A 20,638-nucleotide genomic window follows, 5' to 3' on the forward strand; every position below is an offset into this window, starting at 1 on the left:
ATTGGCAAGTTCATGCTGACAATGGTTTGTATTCTGTAATACATTTTTGCTAGTGATCCTTAGATTAAAAACACTGATGTCTTACACTGATTTGATAGAGTTCATTTAAAAAGTGCTTATTATAGGAATGCTTTTTATTTTCTTTAATGCTTGGTGCTTCATTTGTTTTTGGCTCTTTCTATGTCTACCTGTACTAGTTCTATTGAAATCAGTGCTGTCTCCCAACATGAAACTGCCACGCAGACAAGAGCCTGGGAAATTTGCTGCCAAATTTTCTAGCTTTTAAAAAAAATAAATCTGGAACATAACAGTACTGTATGACTGTAATATACTCTCAATCAGCACAGTCATCATTTGCTAATATTTTCCAGCAATCCTACTTCTTGCGGTGTGCAATCACGAACGTAAGAAATGTTACTGTGAAAGCCCGCTGGTCCTTTCAGTAGACAGGAGGTTAACAGAAAGTTCCTCTGACTCTAGCCTTTTTTGACACAGCTGGGATTATTTTCAGGTAGGCTGCCTAGTTCCAGACAAGCCTTCTTTGTGCAGCTGGGCAGTCAGAGCCTCTGGTTTCAGCTTTCCTGCTCAGGCAGACAGGAGAGATGTGTTCTGAGTCATGGTTATTGAATGGAGAGACTAAGGATGGAGGGAGCAGGAGGGTGGTCATTCCCCCCCCACTCCACCTCCCCTCCCCCTTTCTTCTCTTCTTTTTCCTATTAAACACTTTCATGTATTGTCCAAAAGAGTGATATCCTCTTGAGTGTGAGGAATTTTAGAAATATAGTTGATAACTACAATACTTCCAATAGTTGCTTATTTCTTTGTGACTGGAGTAACCTTTCCCTGTACATTTTTTTGTTTGCATTGGATATCACTCCATTTTTTTTTTTTTATAGGGGGAACATGTCCACTTTTTTAGACTGTTGCATGGTTGCGAACACAAGATGGCTAAACCATAATAAAACACTTATTTGTGTTTTAAGTCCTAAAATGTGTGTAGACAAATTAAAGGAACACTAGAGACACTGTCACTACCCCTTGACCCAGTTTTAGAGAATCTGCAGTGAGGTGCTTCCTGCAGTTTCATGGAGTTTAACTCTATGAAATGACACTAGATGTTTTCCAGTTGTGTATCAGTACATCCAGCATGTTGAAAAACCACATGGGAAAGCATTGATTCAATGCTTTCCAATGGCGAAGGCCTAACGCACGTGTGTCCAGTGCTCGCTGTGCATGTGCATTATGTTCCCTCTGAGGAGACTGAGCCAGCGCCGAGGGACATCATACTGTTAAGAGGTAAATGTTTAAAGTTTGTTTTTCCCTTCAGATTAGAGGCAGTGCTTTACGACTGGGATTTCATCACTTAGAGGGAAAAAAACAGGCAGGCAATCTCCAAAACGTTTCAAGAACCTCCCCCAATTAACCTTTGGCCTTATAAATTGCTTCCTCCCCAAGACATCCCCAGTTCTTTGCCTGCCTCCGGCAGAGGAGGGTGTCAGGTCAGGTTTTCTCCCTAGAAGTATGGTGAGAGGGCTGAGGCTCTGGAGGATCTACCGCCATTTTGAGGCAGATTGCACCCCTCTATGTCTTTGCTTTAAGACGATGTGCTTGTCAGGGATGAAGCTTGGCTGTGGTGATGGTGTCGGGAGAACCCCCACCGGCAGGGGTGGGAGCAGGGACCCGTATAACGTCAGCTTGTTCCGGTCGGAGAGGAAGTAGGGAGATCGGCCGCTTCTCCCAGGCTCTCACCTAGAGGTAGGCCTCAGTGGCGGTGTGGGCTCAATCTGCTTGTCGGACGCCTGGAAACCCTTGTGCTGTAGCAGAATAGCTTGCAGGTAGGTATCAGCGCAAATTTAGCTGTTTGTTTGCTTTCAAAATACTGTTTTTAGGCGTTAATTGTCACTTTTTGTACAGAGCCCACACTGCATGCAGCCTTTCAGTTTGGCAGCCAGGCCCCGCCCCCGATGTTTGTCATTTTTGATAACTCAATCATGCACGCAGACGCATCTTTGTACTGATCTGAATTTTGTCTGGTGTATCTTACTGACAGAAGCAGTGACAATTTATGTTCAGCTAAATGCCCCAACATGTCCAATCCCCCTTCAGTTTTTTGTTTTTTTCTCAACCAGTGCAAAATTTGATTGAGATACCTTTTGCAAAACTCAACTTAGCCTCACGTGAAAAGGTTAAACGGTTATTCCAGGCGACTGTGACCAATTCAGTGATTTGAAGTGGTCATGGCTCCTGGAGTCGATCTGTGCAGCATTTTGCCATGAAAAATGCTGCACCTAAAGTTTTTAACACCTTTACTGCTGAATGCGTAACTCTAGCAACATTAGTAGCCACCCGGTTACAAAAGTTATTTTTATAAGAGCTGATTTCTCTCGGCAACTGAATGCATGGAAATATCTAACTCTTTCAGGCAATGGGTTAGCCGCAGAAGCCAGATGCTATTAGCCTACCTGCAGTGGGGACTCTGGCAAAATGGTTTTACTGGGGAACAGGTCAAGGTTCTGCCATCATTGCCACACTGTTACGTTTTCTTCAAATTCTAATCCTATAACATAAGAAAAATAACTTCATTCATAGTGTATGTAGTATGAAACGTAAACAGACACTATAGTCACCAGAACAACTACAGCGTATTACGTAATTTAGTTCTGGTGAGTAGAATCATTACCTTCAGGCTTTTTGCTGTCTTTTTAGAGAAACTGCAGTGTTTACATTAAAGCCTAGTGATAACTTCACTGGCCACTCCTTAGATGGCTATTGGAGATCCTTCCTGGGTCATAACTGCCTAAAATGCATCCAAACGTTCAATGTCTCCACCCTCTGCATGCAGACACTGAACTTTCCTCATAGAGATTCATTGATTCAATTCATCTCTATGAGGAGATGCTGATTGGCCAGGGCTGTTTGAATTGTGCTGGCTCTGCCCCTGATCTGCCTCTTTGTCAGTGTCAGCAGGCAGTGGGCAGGTCTAAAGGAAACAGGCCCAAAGCATGCTGCTGCAGACTTGAATACAAGTAAGATTTACTATATGTAGGGAGGCATGAGGGGACCAGGGTGGGTGGTTTTAACCCTATAGGGTCAGGTATACATGTTTGTGTTCCTGACCCTATAGTGCTCCTGTAATAGAACATAAAGTGGAGCCTTTCCAAAGTACTTTTTTTTTTTTTTTTTTTTTTTTTTTTTTTTTTATAAATCCCTTAGATCAGGGCTTTCCAAACTCTGTCCCTCCAGATATTGCTGAACTACAACTCCCATTATTCTCTCGCTATCTATTTATTTTAAAGAATCGTGTGAGTTGTAGTTCAGCAATGTTTGGAGAACCATCTAACTTGCATCATAACCACTGTGGAGAATGTACAATAAATATAGAGAATTTCCGCAAACAGAATATACTGCTTAAATTGACACTATAGTCACCATAACTACAGCTTAATGTAGTCGTTCTAGTGTGTATAGCCTCTCCCTGAGGGCATTTCAGAGAAAATGCAGTGTTTACATTGCTACCTAGAGACACCTCCAGCGACAGTCACTCAGACAGCCAGTAGAGGTCCTTTCATTAGATGCGGTCTGTTAGTTTCTGACCCACCTGTGTGGGTCCCGCGACAATTTGATATGAACCACTTTGCGATAACAAGTCTTATAAAGCACAGGCAACATCTGAATCCAGTTGCCCATGTGGGTAGAAAAATAAATCTGTTTTCAGGTGGCATGTAGTGGGTGCAGATTGATATTTACAATGGCTTTAACAGTAGAGTTCATATTTATGCCAAGTTCCTATCCTAGCTCTCGATCAACAGGCTGAAAATAGCTTGTTTAGGGACAGCTTTACTCAAAAGCCAATTAGCCAGATGTTGCCACAAGACGTTGACTTTGTTGTTTTAAGCCGAGGAGCAAAACACAGCTCGCTGCTAAATCTCCAGTGGCATTTTTAGAAATCCTTTAAGTAGCAGATATTAAGTTTGAGTTTCTGGGAAGTCTGCTAATCTCTTGACTGGCTACTAGTAGCCGGCATGTGACTTTATCCCAGGGCCGGTGCAAGGATTTTTGCCGCCCTAGGCAAAAGTAAAGTTTGCCGCCCCCCATCCCCCCCCCGATATGACATCACAATGCCCCATGTTAACTAACGCAAGTGCTGCAGTGCCACCGTGTTTACATTAAAAGGCCTGCAGGGACAGGCTATAGACACCAGAACCACTACATTAAGCTGCAGTGGTTCTGGGGACTAAAGTGTCCCTTTAATGTGAGGTAAATTAGAGATTAGTGCCACGAATAATATACTAGATTGCCTACTTACAATCAGATGAGGATGGTGATGGGCTCTACCTGCAGTCTGGCTCCACTGGTCTGGTGTAGAACAGACTCTCTGGAGGCTGTTTGTGTTCTGGGAGAACAGGAAGAAGGCTCCATTTTTTTTAAGGCCCTTTGCACAGCTCAAGGTCTGGGCCCCAGGGTCCACCTTCATGTTCCACCAATTAGTTTGTTCACAGGAGTAGGGGATGTCCTGATATGTGTGTAAGGAATGCATTGTGTGAATCTGTGTTTGTATGTGTAAGGGCTGCAATGAGTGTTTCTGTGTATGTACGGGATGCAGTGTGTGCGTCTGTAAGGGGTGCATTGAGTGTGTGTAAGGAATGCATTGTGTGTTTCTGTGTGTGTAAGGGATGCATTGTGTGTAAGGGTTGAATTGCTTGTGTGTGTGTGTCTGTGTGTGTAATGCATTGTGTGTTATTCTGTGTGCAAGGGGTGCATTGTGTGTGTGTGATGGATGTCAATCTCTCCCCCCTCCCTTGTCACTCTCTTCTCCCCCTCTCCCTCCCTCGTCACTCTCTTCTCAACCCCCTTGTCCCTATCTTCTCCCCCCATGTCCCTCTCTTGTCCCTCTCTTCTCCCCTGCGTGTCCCTCTCTTCTCCCCCTCCCTTGTCACTCTCGTCTCCCCCGTTGTCACTCTCTTCTCCCCTCCCCACTCTCATTCCCCCTCCTAATCCCGTCAATTCCCCTCCCTGTCAATTTATCCCCCCCTTTCAATTTATTCCCCCCACCCTGCCTGTCCATTTATTCCCCCACCCTCCCTGTCCATTTATCCCCCCCCGTCCATTTATCCCCCCCCGTCCATTTATCCCCCCCCGTCCATTTATCCCCCCCTCCCTGTCCATTTATTCCCTCCCCCTCCTGTCCATTTATTCCCTCCCCCTCCTGTCCATTTATTCCCTCCCCCTCCCTGTCCATTTATTTACCCCCTCCCTGTCCATTTATTTACCCCCTCCCTGTCCATTTATTTCCCCCCCTCCCTGTCCATTTATCCCCCCCCCTGTCCATTTATTCCCCCTTCCCTGTCTGTCCATTTATTCCCCCCTCCCTGTCCTCCCCCCCCCTCCCTGTCCATTTATCCCCCCCGTCCCCCCCCTCCCTGTCCATTTATCCCCCCCGTCCCCCCCCTCCCTGTCCATTTATCCCCCCCGTCCCCCCCCTCCCTGTCCATTTATCCCCCCCTGTCCATTTATTCCCCCTCCCTGTCCTCCCCCCCTCCCTGTCCATTTATTCCCCCCGTCCATTTATTTCCCCCCTCCCTGTCCATTTATTTCCCCCCCTCCCTGTCCATTTATTTCCCCCCCTCCCTGTCCATTTATTTCTCCCCCCTCCCTGTCCATTTATTTCTCCCCCCCCCCCTCCCTCTTCATTGATTTCTCCTCCTCCCCTCCCTGTCCATTTATTTCTCCCCCTCCCTGTCCATTTATTTCTCCCCCTTCCCTGTCCATTTATTTCCCCCCCCCCTTCATTGATTTCTCCTCCTCCCCTCCCTCTCCATTTATTTCTCCTCCCCCCCTCTCCATTTATTTCTCCCCCCCCCTCCCTCTTCATTGATTTCTCCTCCTCCCCTCCCTCTCCATTTATTTATCTCCCCCCCCCCCCCCACCCTCCCCTACCTCTATAGTAGCGTGGCCGAGCTATGTATCATGGTCCGCGGGTACAGGGAGCTTTTGTTTCCTGTACCCGGCGGACTAACAGGAAGTGAACACCAGTGTTCACTTCCTGTTAGTCCGTCCGAGTACAGGAGACAGATGCTCCCTGTACCGGCGGACTATACTGCGCTCGGTCACGCTACAGAGAGGGAGTGACAGGAGGGAGCGCTGAGCGCTTCCCTCCTGTCAGCCCCCTCCCTCTCCTCATGCTGTGCCCGGGCGGTGCGCCCTCATGGACGCACCAGCCCGGGCAAAGCTGCAGCCGCCTGAGGCTCTCTACAGAGCGCTCGGGCGGCTGCAGCATTAGGGGGGCCGGCGCTCCTGGCGGCGCCCCTTCCCAAGGGGCGCCCTAGGCGGCTGCCTAGTCCGCCTTACAGGTAGCGCCGGCCCTGCTTTATCCTTTGGAGTAATGTGATGTGCCATGGGCTAAGCTGTATATTATGGCATTCACTGTGTATTTCATACACTCTGTACGCACTTACCCAGGTGTGGGACAAGTAAGGTGATGCAAGATGCCATGACTGGGTTTTAGCAAATGTTATATTGTATGCAATATATTCTAGTCATAAAAAAATCTGGGATTTTGTACTCAATAAAACTACTGTGACTTTTTTTTCCTGCAACTGATGAAGTGGTTTATACGGTCAATTGTAGACAATGGGCACAGCTATAAAGTTCTTGCACCTATTTATTTAGGTTTTAGAAGAGGGACAAAACCCGTCTTAACAAGACCATATCTGGTCCCTAGAGATTCTATGAAATCCATTGCTACACTGTATGTGCTATCATGCACGACCTATTGCTCGTGTTGTACTTGGTTCACAGTACAACCATTATATTTCATAATTATGTATATAATTAAGTATTGAAGCACAAGTATTGTATACAGACCATGCAAAAACATGACTATAGCTCCCTTTTCTATCAATATGTTCACTGTTCAGGTTTTTTTTTTTTTTTTTAAACGAATGGTGCAAAGGAAGTCCTGCATTTTCTCTCGCTACACACATTTATTTGTTTTTACTCCTTTCTTTTTCTTTTCTTCTTTAAAGGAACTCTAACATTAGGAATTCAATTTTTAAGCTCAAAGTAACTTAACTGAAAGCACGGCTGAATTAGATAAATGTTACTAGTTCTAACCAGTACTAACCATTTAGTCCCCTCCCCCCCCCCCCCCCCCCCCCCTCACTCTGGTCTTGCTGTGACTGCAGCTATACCCCTGGCTGAGATAATCATTAAATATTCTCCCTGCCAATCCAGTGCTCAGATTTCAATAGACAAAGATTGCATGACTCCAGCAGGATTGGCCTCTAGTGGCAGTCTGAGGGACAGCCTGTGGAGGCAGCATCAGGGACAAATATAAACACTGCCATTTGTGAGAAAAGGCAATGTTTACAATTGTCAGTCTGCAGGGAGAGACTGTTTGTGCCAGAAACCCTACATTAAGCTGTAGTGGTTTTGGTGCTTAGCATTCCATTTTAAATCTCATTTTAATAAAAAATGAATTGCTTGCATTGTTTTGACACTTTGATAGACCTTTTATAACTTTATTTTTTTGTTTTGTATAGTTGTTTTTTTTATTATTATTTTTTTTTACATACTATATATTTCATATTCAAGTTCTTAGATTTCACTGCTTAAAACCTAGATATTTGCAATTATTCAGTTAAGCCAATAAATAAATATGCATACCTGTTATGGAGATCTGCACTGGAGCGTTGAGATTTTCATAAGCAGAAGTAACATAAATAATATCTCTTTAACCCCTTAAGGACCAAACTTCTGGAATAAAAGGGAATCATGACGTGTCAGACATGTCATGTGTCCTTAAGGGGTTAATGGCACATCATACTGCTCCCACCCATTAGGCTAATCCAGATCCAATAGGCCAATCCAGATCCAATAGGCCAGGTATACACTGATCAGCCACAACATTAAAACCACATGCCTATTTTAATGTTGGTCTTCCCTTATACTGCCAAAACAGTGTTGAGGCATGGACTGCACAAGACCTCTGCACGCACCAAGCCATTAGCAGCAGATACTTTAAGTCCATTAAGGTGTGAGGTGGGGACTCCATGGATCGGATTTGTTGTTCCACCATATCCCACATATGCTTAATCAGATTGAGATCTGGGGAATTTGGAGGCCAAGGCAATACTTTGATCTGTATCAATCTATTTGTAGGTGGTATGTGTCAAAGTAACATCCACATGAATGCCAGGACCAAAGGTTTCCCAGCATAATATTGGCCAGAACATAACACTTTCCCAGGTAAATGACGCACACAACTTCGCCATGCATCTGATCTAACTGGATACGTTATTCCTCAGACCAGACCACTTTCTCCCATTGCTCCATGGTCCCAATGAAGGCACTTTCAGCGATGGAATGTGGTCATCATGGATACTCTGACTGGTCTGAAATTATGCAGCCCCATATGAAAAGATCTGCGATGCACTGTGTTTTCTTACACCTTTCCATCATGGCAATCATTAAATTATTTCAGCAATTTGAGCTATAATATCTTTTCTTTGTGATCGGACTAGATGGCCTATCCTTCACTCCCCATGTGTATCAATGAGCTTTGGGGGCCCACTACCCTGATGCTGGTTCACTGGTTGTCCATCCTTGCACCTCTCTTCGTAGTCTTGTGCATCCTGGGAACACCCCATAAGACTTGCCATTTTGAAGATGCTCTGACCCAGTTGTCTAGCCACTACTACTTGTTGAAGTCACTCTGGTCTTTTCACTTGCCCATATTTCCAGCTTCCAAAAGATGAAATTCAAGAACTTACTGTTCACTAGCTGCCTAATATACTCCACCCCTTGACAGATGCCATTGTAACAATATAATCAATATCGTACACTTCACCTGTGGTTTTAATGTGTATGTTCTGTGAACCGGAGACTTCCTTAGTTGTAATTTAGACTGTTGTAAGAAAATCCACAGTAGCTAGCAAGACACTGAGAATGGGCAACATCCTAGTGCTATTACCATGGTAGCAATCCCTGACCATAATTGTCTGTTATTGGTGCTTTTATTTTTTGTTTGTTTCCTTTTAGTTTTCTAGATGGTACCTGTTGGGACATAATTCACTTATTTTTATTTGGAGTAACATTCACAAATCTTTAGCAACTGTTTTTTTGTTTTTTTTTGTTGCTGCAATTTTTATTGTTGCAAGGCTATCCAATGGGGGATTAAGTGGCGCTGGATGTTCTCATGCAGGACATTTATTTTCATAACTGGTATATGTTAGAGTTGTCTGAATGTGAATATGCTCACGTTGTTATAGTACACTGACTATTGCATTTGAATTTTAATTGGCGATCATGAAAATAATGGATGTCCCTTCATTATTTATTTATTTTTTTTCTTCCAGAGTCAAACAAGACAAGTGAAACTGGAGTGGATTTGGTGGCCAAAAATTCATACGTTGTCCCAGAAACATATTCCACTTTTTTAATAGTTTTTTTGTGTTGTGCTAGTACTGAATAATCTCATCCGTCTGACACTGTGACCACAAAATGTCTCGGAAACATAACCAAAAAGGTAAGTGTTACAGAAATCTATTATTTTAATCTGATGGCTATTAATGACATTCTTTATGCTAGTTACTCTCTTCATGTTTAAATTTATGCATTATGTAAAATAGTCAAAGTATAAATATAAAAAAGAAATGTGCACATTTCTGAATCTGAAACCGATTTCTATAGCAAATCCCCAAGGTCTGCTTCATCTATAGAGGCCAAGAGATGGCTCAAATCTTGCAACCAATGATGATTCTCCCATTGCCTATGTGCAGCAAGAATTGGGATATGCAGTACACCTCTTTTAATGGCTGAGCATTGTGTGGCAAAGACATGAGAATTAAAGGACCGCTAACATTACCCAGGCTACCTCATCTCAATGAAGTGGCTAGGGTGCAGTAACCTTTTAGTTTTAACCCTGCAATGTATAACCGTTTTTTTTTGTTTTTTTTGATACTTCAATGTTTACATCGCATGATGAAACACACTACCAGAGACACTTCGTATGCAGGATCAGTGAGAAGTGAGACTCCTGTGACATTTAGTGTAATGTAGCTGATAGAAAAGCATTGAATTAAATGCTGTTAAGACACTCCAATAGAATACTCCAAAGTAGCAATCCCACCCCAAACACGAGACCAAGCTCCGTCTTGAGGGTAAAACAGGAATCTGCTTTAATGAGGGCTACCTGCCCGGTCTTTATGCAGGTCTCCCACCTGGTGGACACTCCCCTAGAGGACCAGATAGAAGACTGGGACAAATGAGGTACAGTAGCCAATCACAGTGGCTCAGGTTTCAACACTCCCCTTTGTACAGGTAAACCCCTCCTCTCTATCCTGGAGATAATTGGGAAGAAATCCAATTATCTCCATGGATAGGGGCAAACCACCATTTTACATGGTATAATAAAAACACATAAAAATCCATAAATGTAAAACTACCGAATGCATTTAATTCGTATAACGCATCCCCAGATAGCCTAAATCTGAGCGCACATTACTACCGAATAGCGCTCAGACCCAATGCACACAGTTCAATCGCCATGGAGTCAGTCTTTCACACTGTTCTTTCGGTATACAAATTGTTGCAGCATTATGTACAGTATGTTGCTTAAAATGTCTTGATAAGGTACATAAAAGTACATGTTTTCCATTAATATAGCACCTATTATACAGCTCTTTAGATTATAACAATGTAATGACGGTATTGAACCGGATTGTCCTGATAACCTGCTTGAATAGCTTTCTTGTTTTTCATTAATACAGTGAATGTAATACATCTATTTAAAGGAACACTATAGTCACCTAAATTACTTTAGCTAAATAAAGCAGTTTTTAGTATATAGATCATTCCCCTGCAATTTCACTGCTCAATTCGCTGTCATTTAGGAGTTAAATCACTTTGTTTCTGTTTATGCAGCCCAAGCCACACCTCCCGTGGCTATGATTGACAGATCCTGCATGAAAATAAAAAAAACTGGTTTTACTTTCAAACAAATGTAATTTACCTTTAAATAATTGTATCTCAATCTCTAAATTGAACTTTAATCACTTACAGGAGGCTCTTGCAGGGTCTTGCCAGCTATTAACATAGCAGGGGATAAGAAAATCTTAATTAAACAGAACTAAATAGGGCTCTCTTTACAGGAAGTGTTTATGGAAGGCTGTGCAAGTCACATGCAGGGAGGTGTGACTAGGGTTCATAAACAAAGGGATTTAACTCCTAAATGGCAGAGGATTGAGCAGTGAGGCTGCAGGGGCATGTTCTATACACCAAAACTGCTTCATTAAGCTAAAGTTGTTCAGGTGACTATATTGTCCCTTTAAAACCAAATTGAAATGGTTCATTACATCATAATGTATGGAGAGGTAACTGAGTGCCTTGGTAACCTGCTTTAGTAGCTGTTTTTATATTTTCCATGAACACAGTAACTTTCATAGAAAGTTGTGCATGTTCTTAAACCTCTGTATACAAGATGACTCCATTATTACATGTCCTGCTCATGTTATGTGACCATAAAAGATAATTGCCTGTGCATTTTTAAAAAAATTTTTTTTAGCATTGTTGAAATTACAAACTTTGTTATTGCTGCTGTTTAGTTATATGCTTGTTTATTAAATGTTCTTATCAAAGACAACATACATATTTACCTACCTTGTATTTGTATCTCATGGTTACTTTAACATTTTATAAAATCAAAGGGTCACTATAGGCACCCAGACCACTTCAACTTAATGAAGTGATTTGGGTGCCATGTTGCTGTAGTTTTAACCATGCAACTGCAAACATGGCTGCTCTACAGGAATGGTAACATTCACAGTGCAGGGTTTAAATGCCTCTAGTGGTTGTCCTAGTGACATCCACTAGAGGCGCTTCTGCAGAAATGTGACGTTCAATATAGTGTAGTAAAAATCTGTTTTCAACAAGATCACATGATTAACGCAGGGTGGTGTTCTGTCAGGCATGCCCACTATCTTTCCAATGGTTTCATGTGGAAAAGCACTTTAGTGGCTGAGATAATCAATCTCTGCGATCTCCACCATGGAGATGCTACCAACCACAAAGCGAACACCGCGATGTGGGAGAAAAGGTAAATACTGCCTACCCCTCAAAGTACATGAACGATTAAACAGATACCAGATACTTTTAGAGTTGGGCAAACAAATGTGTGTTCCTTTAATACACTGTGAAGAATCAAAAAAGCATTATCCAAATAGCCTTGTATATACACCTCTGGGCCCAAAGTATGTGGACACCACATCCATATGAGTTTGTTGGACATCCTATTTTAAAAAAAAAAAAAAAGCATTGGCATGAACATGGAGTTGGTCAAGTACCTTGTGTTGGGTGAGGAGGTATGAATCAATCTGAGGTTTAGTTCATAACAAACGTGTTCATGGGGATGTAGTCATGGCTCTGCGCAGGCCACTCCAGTTCGGCCTAGTCGTCCATGGGGACCCATTTCATGAGGATCACAATGCACAGTTGTTATGCTGATGTTTCTTTTAGAGACTGAAACATCAGAACACTAAAATTATTAGTGATGACCATGTAGTGTATTTCATGTTTTTAAGAGATTACTCAAACTTATTTGGTACTCGTTGACTTATATTCTCCCAATCTTAAAGGACCCCTATAGGCACCCAGACCACTTCAGCTCAATGAAGTGGTCTGGGTGCCAGGTCCCATTAATTTTAACCCTGCAGCTGAAAACATAGCAGTTTCAAATAAACTATGTTAACATTGCAGGGTTAATCCAGCCTGGGAGACAGCCACTAGAGGCCGCTTCCGTGACTTAAATGGAGCAAATCACACTTATTTGACGCTGGACATCCTATGGGTGGGTTTGAATGCGCAAGTGGGCATTCGTCTCCACTTGGAGGGAGTCCAGCGTTGGATTAAGGTAAGCAAAGAAATGGTTAACGCTACAGTGTTCCTTTAAAGGGACACTATAGTCACCAGAACAACTACAGCTTGTTTCATTTGTTCAGGTGAGTAGAATCATTACCTTCAGGCTTTTTGCTGTAAACACTGTCTTTTCAGAGAAACTGCAGTGTTTATATTACAGCCTAGTGATAACTTCACTGGCCACTCCTCAGATGGCTGTTAGAGATCCTTCCTGGGTCATGGCTGCCTAAAATGCATCCAAACATTCAGTATCTCCTCCCTCTGCATGCAGACACTGAACCTTCCTCATAGAGATTCATTGGTTCAATTCATCTCTATGAGGAGATGCTGATTGGCCAGGGCTGTGTTTGAATTGTGCTGGCTCTGCCCCTAAACTGCCTCTTTGTCAGTCTCAGCCAATCCTATGGGGAAGCATTGTGATTGGCTCAGGCTGCCACTTCTGATGATGTCAGCAGAAAGCTTGCTATTTTGAGGAAAATTGCATACAGAGCTACCGCTTCAGGCTTGAATACAAGTAAGATTTACTATATTTAGGGAGGCATGAGGGGCCCAGGGGGGCTAGATGGTGGTTTTAACACTATAGGGTCAGGAATACATGTTTGTGTTCCTGACCCTATAGTGTTCCTTTAAGCTTACTTTACAATATTTAAGATGTTACATTAAAAAATGTATGCTTGGTTCATTTAAAAAAATGAAAAAACAAACTGTTTTTTAAGTATTTTAATTCCTGTTGACTTTCTATTTAAACACTATTTGGACTTTGCCCTTTATGCATTCATCCTAATCTTACTATAACGTAGTGAGGATTTGTCTGTGACTGCAGTTTTTGAATATTGTGCTCACCCCTCCCCATAAATGGTTTTAATGCAAAATTAAACCACATTTAAAAACGGGTTTCCCTTCAGCATCTATTTGAAGCCATGCTAACTTGACTAAACAGTCTGTAGGGCTGTGCAATGGGGATGAACAAAACTGATTGTAAATGGCAGTCGGCAATGCTGTTCACGCAAGTAATTGTTGCAAAGCGAATTATAGAAAATGTGGGTATATATCTATATATCATATATATATATATATATATATATATATATATATATATATATATATATATATATATATATATATATATATATATATATATATATATATATATATATATATATATATATATATATATATATATATATATATATATATATCTCTATCACAGTGGGACCTTGGTTTACCAACGACTCGGTTAACATAATTTTCGGTTTACAAATGAAAATCCATTGAAAATAATGCCTCGGTTTACAAATTTATTTTGCAATACAAAGAAAGTTTCCCCAGGATGCATTGTGCCTGGGAGGTTTATAGCACCGCCCGTGCATGCTGGAGCCTGTGTGTAGCACGTGGTGTGGAGGTGTTGGAGCGGCTTTTGCATCGAGTTTTGGAGCCATTCTGGAAATTGCTTGCAGTTGTTTTGGGACTTTTTGGTGCATTTCTCAAACTGTGGAAAGGTAGGGAGCTGAGCTTTGTCGTCTGCATGCCTTCTTTTACTGTATGTTCTGCATTGTGGGTTGGTTTCCATGCCGGCTCATTTTGACTTTTTTCTGACCTCCAGAACGAATTCATTGGTTGTCAATGCATTCCTATGGGAAACCGAGGTCCCACTGTATGTATGTGTGTGTGTGTGTATATATATATATATATATATATATATATATATATATATATATATATATATATATTTATTATATAAGTTTTTTTTATTACATTTTTTTGTTAAACATTATTGTTGCCTGTTCTTTTTGTGTTTGCACACACCTCTGGCACTCAGTGAGTTAACTGCATTGGAAATAAATGAGTTTGTGAACCAGCATTTTAACTAGTTCCATGTTTTTTTCCATTTGTCATCGAGCTTGAACATGCCAGTCCTTAATCAAATTAGCATAACAGGTCATTCTCAAGTAACAAAAAGTAAAGGGGTGGGTGGGGGGGTGGTACCAGTCCCATAAGGAGATGAAGGGAAATCCTTCTCTAATCGTCTGTGAATACGTTTATTCAGACCTGTCCGTGACTAGCTGCGGAAAGCGCAGAGTTTTATTCTTTCAGACTGTAACAACGTATTGGTTTCCTCATAAAAGTTTCCATATGGTTACTCAGGGAGAGTGTTAGAACAGACTGACAGGTGGAGATCAGCATGACTGACTCTGTTGTATTTTATGCTAACCCATTTGTAATCTATTGCCAAAGTAGTGTGTTGTACGTTAATTTAAAGGGACACTCTAATCAGTATAACCAAAATGCCTTATTGCAGTAGTTGTGGCGAAGTGCAGTCTCTCTAGGTTTTTTTGTTAAATCATTTTCAAATGGCTTAAAGGGTTACTCCAAGCACTGTGACTACTTCAGTGGTTTGAAGTTGGGGTGTCATTAACCAGCCAGAAACATAGAATGTGACGGCAGATAAGAACCATTCGGCCCATCTAGTCTGCCCAATTTTCTAAATGCTTTCATTAGTCCCTGGCCTTATCTTATAGTTAGGATAGCCTTATGCCTATCCCACGCATGCTTAAACTCCTTTACTGTGTTAGCCTCTACCACTTCAGCTAGAAGGTTATTCCATGCATCCACTACCCTCTCAGTAAAGTAATACTTCCTGACATTATTTTTAAACCTTTGCCCCTCTAATTTAGGACTAAGTCCAGCCTGAAACTGTCTAATGCCTAATGTTGCACAGAATCTCAGTCATTGGCTGGGAGCTTTCAGTAAAGTTTGTCATTGGCCCACCAGATAGTATCATAGCCCAGGTAAGAGGACAAACCATTGCTAAAAAAAAAAGTAGCTTTTTTTTAAAAAAAAATTTTTTTATTGAAACTGAAAATATATACAAGAATCTGTAAATGCTGTAAGGATCTTAGTAAGAAGCACTTTTATAAATAGTCACAAACTATCTTCTGTGTCTTCCAACTATAATATTGACTACACATGCTACACCTGAGACGTTCCGCAACTTCACGCCTTTTTTTTTGTTTTACTGCAGATTACAGAACGAATTATGCAAATGTTATGTCTGTCTCCGATTTAATGACTGTTAAAATACGGTCTTATTTTTGAAAAATGATTAGTTGCAGTTTTGTCTAAAATACCTTGTTCTAATCAAAAGGAGAGGATGCAAGCCTTGGACCCTCAGTGAAACCATGATGTCATACAGTAAAATTGATTATTTTTTAATATTGACAAATGTTTTAGACAAGCTGTTGTGGTCGTGACTTAAATATGAATATTAATCTCTTAATACATAATAATTAAGCAATACGGAACAACATTAATATTTTTATAGTTCATGGTATTATGGTCGAATATGTGGATAGAAAATACACAAAACTTTGTAATATTAAATGTATATTTAATATAACTATAATAAATAAACAGATGCTAGCAGAATGTCAATTTACCACAATAATTATACAATACAAAACTACAACATATTACGTACTTACAAAAGGTTGCTAAATGTTACACAAAAGGCTATTACAATTGCTAAATGTTACAATCGATTCATTACTTACAAGGCCCCAGCCCTTTGGCTGGGGTTAAGTCAGAGCTGGTACTACATCTTAGGTCCAGTCAGGTACAGGCAGAAAGAGAGAGAGTTTCTCCTACATCTGGTTTTTATTCAGTGTAAGTAGGCTGGCCTGTGATGTCACTGCCAGAAGCACATGTCTTCCTACACACTGCCCCTAGTGGTGCCTCCAAAGCATTACACTAAATATGCTTTCTTTATGATGTAAAGTCATTAATTAATAGATACCATTACACAAGCTAATCATTAAATGGACACCAAGCAATATAACCACTCTTATTGTAGCGCAGGAAATCTTTGGGTAAAACTTATTTTCAGTAGTTTCAAAAAACCTGTGGCTATTGCTTCACTCTAAGCCTGGGCTCTGCATTATCTGTCAACATTTGTTTGGCAAGGGATGGACTTTGCGGACTCCCAGAATCCAAATGACAGGGTTATCGGCTACCACTAACCTAGTTTGACTGCACACAAACAATCCTTGCCACAAAACTACTATAAGTTTGTTTTTCACAGTTTTGTTTTAGTGTCTGCTGTACACATTAATGTATGAGGCATCACTGTCCCTAAAGCAGCAATGTCAGGGGGCAAAATAAAAACCTAAAAAATTTGTGTCACTTTAACGATCATTTGGCTATCAAACCCAGCCAAAGCATCACATTGACCATTTAACCAGCTTCAGTACGTATGACTGTCCAGGGCTTCTCTAACATTTCTTTAGGGTTGGCTTCTTTGGTGGTCTCCCCCCTGTACAGCAGCTATGGGTGGTCCTATGCTCAGGTTTAGGACTTTTGTATACCTTTTTTATGACATTTCCCCCCATTTTTGGACCAATACAGCCTACATGAGGATTGCTGTTCTAGTAGTATCTTGCCATAGGTATTTTCTTTTTGACTTTAATAAGTGTGCATTTTTTTCGATGAATTCTTCTTGATGTATTTTTTGGGATTCCTTATGAGTGCGGATCAACAAACTTGTCCTGTGCGAAGTATAATTTTGATAACCGGTTCCTTACTGGAGGAGTGTATATTTTATTTAAAGGAACATTCTAGCATATGGAATACAAACATGTATATCTTGATGTGTCCGTACGGCCTACATCGTGTTGGTCTCCATGACGCTGTTCTGCCTTTCTGGCTGAGATTTCCAAGACTTCCCATAGGGAAAGCATTAATCAAAATTAAACTAAAAATCTAAAAGAAGGCTTAATTGCTAAGAAGGTGCAAGGTTCTTTGGTGGTCTGCTCATTGCAACCAATGTTGGTGTCCCTTTACGCTTATCTAGAAACAAGTGTATTGAAGCCCCTTGTGAAAGAAGTACTTACTGGTTCATCATTTATCTTGTGTTCAAAGTTACAGGAAGAAGGCTACCTGGTGTGGTGAATCACGTTTTCTTTTAGATTAGGTGGATGGCCAGGTGTGCATGCGTTGTTTACCTGCGGTAGAGATGGCAGCAAGATGCTAAATGGGGGAAAAAGGCAGGTTGGTGGAGGCAGTGATGTGCTCTGGGCAATGGACTTTTGACACGTTACTCCTTACCAAGAGATTGTTGCAAACCACGTTCACACCTTCATGAAAATGATGTTCCCACCCACAGTGGCCTCTTTCAGCAGAATAATGCACCCAGTTACATTGCAAAAATTGCTCAGGGCTGGTTTGAGGAACATGACAGAGTTCAAGGTTGCCTTAGCCTTTAAATTCCCCAGATCTTAATCCAACTGAATATCTGTGGGTTATGCTGGAGAAACAAATCCCATTCATGGTGGGCCCCACCTCGCAATTTACACAACTTAAAAGGATTTCCTGATAATGTCTTGATTCCAGAAACCACAGGACATGTTGAGAGGTCTTGTGGAGTCCATACCTCAATGCATCAGCTCTGTTTTGGCAGCACGAGGGCAGCCTACGCATAATTAGGCAGGTAATTTTAATGTTGTGGCTGATCGGTGTGTGTGTGTGTATATATAACATTAAAGGGAAGCTCCAGTGCCAGGAAAACAATCGGTTTTCCTGGCACTGCAGGTCCCCTCTCCCTTCCACCCCCCAATTCCCGGTTGCTGAAGGGATGAAAACCCCTTCAGTAACTTACCAGAGGCAGCGACGATGTCCCACGTCGTTGCTTCTTCCGCCGCTCCTCCCTGTGATTGCGTCGGCCGGTGGGCGAGACTGATCCCACCGGCCGGGGAGACCTAATGTGCAAGCAGCAATGCCGCGCCTGCACATTAGAGCTCCCCATAGGAAAGCATTGAAAATGCTTTTCAATGCTTTCCTATGGGGAAATGAGCGACGCTGGAGGTCCTCACATAGCGTGAGGACGTCCAGCGACGCTCTAGCACAGGTTACGCGTTCTAAGAACCAGGAAGTGCCCTTTAGTGGCTGTCTAGTAGACAGCCACTAGAGGTGGAGTTAACCCTGCAAGGTAATTATAGCAGTTTATAAAAAAAACTGCATTAATTACATTTGCAGGGTTAAGAGTAGTGGGAGTTGGTACCCAGACCACTTCCATGGGCAGAGTAGTCTGGGTGCCTGGAGTGTCCCTTTAAAGTGAACCTGCTAAGGAAAGATTTACTTACCTAAAATTTGTCCCAGATAGATTAAATACGAGATATATCTCAAAGATACAAGATGTGTTCAATGTAAAATTACGAGAGATGCTCCCCTGCACTGCCATAGTTTTGATCTTTATGGGCCTTCTATCATTGACTCCTCCTGCTGTTTCCTGGGATTTGCTCTGTTGATGCTTCCCCAAGCAGGTCAAGCCTTGTTCGTAAAGCTGACCCACTAGCTTTGTTGCCAGCATGCTGGAAAATTGAGTGATGTTGGTTACTCCATTCCTATACTCCCTGGCCAGCGATAACCGCATCTGGTAAGGAGTTTTCATAGTAACCATCATGCATGCATTGTGGATGCTATGCTTGGGAGAGCAGAAGGGCTGCCTGTGGATGATCTATCTGCTTTTCCTTGTCTGTCAAATCAGTGGCATAGTGTTTATGTCAAATATTGGACCAGTCAGAGAGAGACCTATTTTTAATTTTTTTTTAATTTTTTTTCTTCTCCTTCTCCCAATCTATACTTTTGCTAGCACAATGTATAGATGGAATGTAGTACTGGAATAAATGTCTGTCTATTTTTGTGCCTGTGGATTTGGATTTTCTCATATTGTACATAGCTGACTCATGTTCTTTACCTTTTTATTGTGAAGTGGAAATGTACGAATGTACAGCTAATTCAGCTGAAGCTGCCTGCTCTGGATACTGAAACAGCGCAAGCAAACGAAAGATGCAAATTCACAGCTGTGAGTTTCAGAAACTATTGTTAAATCATCCCCTCCTCCCTTCTTTACCAAACTCATTCCAAAACACTTGTGTAACCATCTGGGGATGAAATTGTTCTTTTCTGCTCTTCATGCTGTACAGAGTATGTAAGGAATGGAGTGCCACACAAACCCTTGTTAAAAAGGAAAAATAGGTTTGCACACAGAGAGGGCCTCTATAGAGCGAAGGGATACTAATCTATTGTAATTTAGTACATTTTTAGTACATTCATGTTTATTCAGTTAGGCATAGGTTGAAAAGAATGAAGAGGAGCTTGATAGTTATAAGTATAGGATTTGTCATCCAGTAAATTGAGTCTTGCACCTAATCACAGAAATGTCAGTCTTCATTACTTTGTATGTTTTTATTCCTTTGTTTTTCCGACAAATGAGCATCGTAAAACATAACTTTAAAATATTATTAAAAAGCCTGTGTGTTCTTGTAACAGATGTGCACATATTTTATAAAATTGGATAATTTTTATGCATTAATAAGTCTGCAGTCTTTTGCCCCCATGTTTGAGTCTTGTACCTATAGTTGGTGTTTTTGTTGGTGCAGAATGGAGCACAAAAAGAAAACTGTAGAGGACTCCTTTCTATAATGTTTAATGCCTTTTTTCAGGCCTTTTTACCCCCATACCTTATTTAAAATGTAGCCTTTTTTTTTACCTGTATAGCTTACAAAATGTCTTTACCTAAAGCAGAGGTTCCTATTCCACCTTAGCAATATTAGTTTTGCCCAACCTGACATCATTCATTGGCTAAAGAGTGTACATTGACACTCGCAGCGAGTGAGTGAATGTTTCCCTTTTTTTTTTTTTTTTTTTTTTGCTGTGCAATGAAAGATACAGA

The 20,638-nt window shown here is 41.4% G+C and overlaps 1 protein-coding gene across 2 annotated transcripts in view; it reads left to right on the top strand.

Annotated features, from left to right (window-relative positions):
* The window catches only part of SPATS2 (spermatogenesis associated serine rich 2), a 111,368-nt gene that overhangs the window by 14,414 nt on the left and 76,316 nt on the right, over positions 1-20,638 (top strand). The window contains exon 2 of one of the 2 annotated variants that reach the window (XM_063426178.1): positions 9,359-9,391. Coding sequence is in view for 1 of the 2 variants with exons in the window: in XM_063426161.1 (XP_063282231.1) it covers positions 9,502-9,526 (25 nt within the window). In the remaining variant the exon portion in view is untranslated. Of the gene's footprint in view, positions 1-9,356; positions 9,527-20,638 lie in introns of both variants that reach the window. The other variant, XM_063426161.1, reaches the window with a different exon arrangement.

Source organism: Pelobates fuscus, chromosome 1 (genome assembly GCF_036172605.1).
Source record: "Pelobates fuscus isolate aPelFus1 chromosome 1, aPelFus1.pri, whole genome shotgun sequence".
Lineage (NCBI taxonomy): Eukaryota > Metazoa > Chordata > Amphibia > Anura > Pelobatidae > Pelobates > Pelobates fuscus.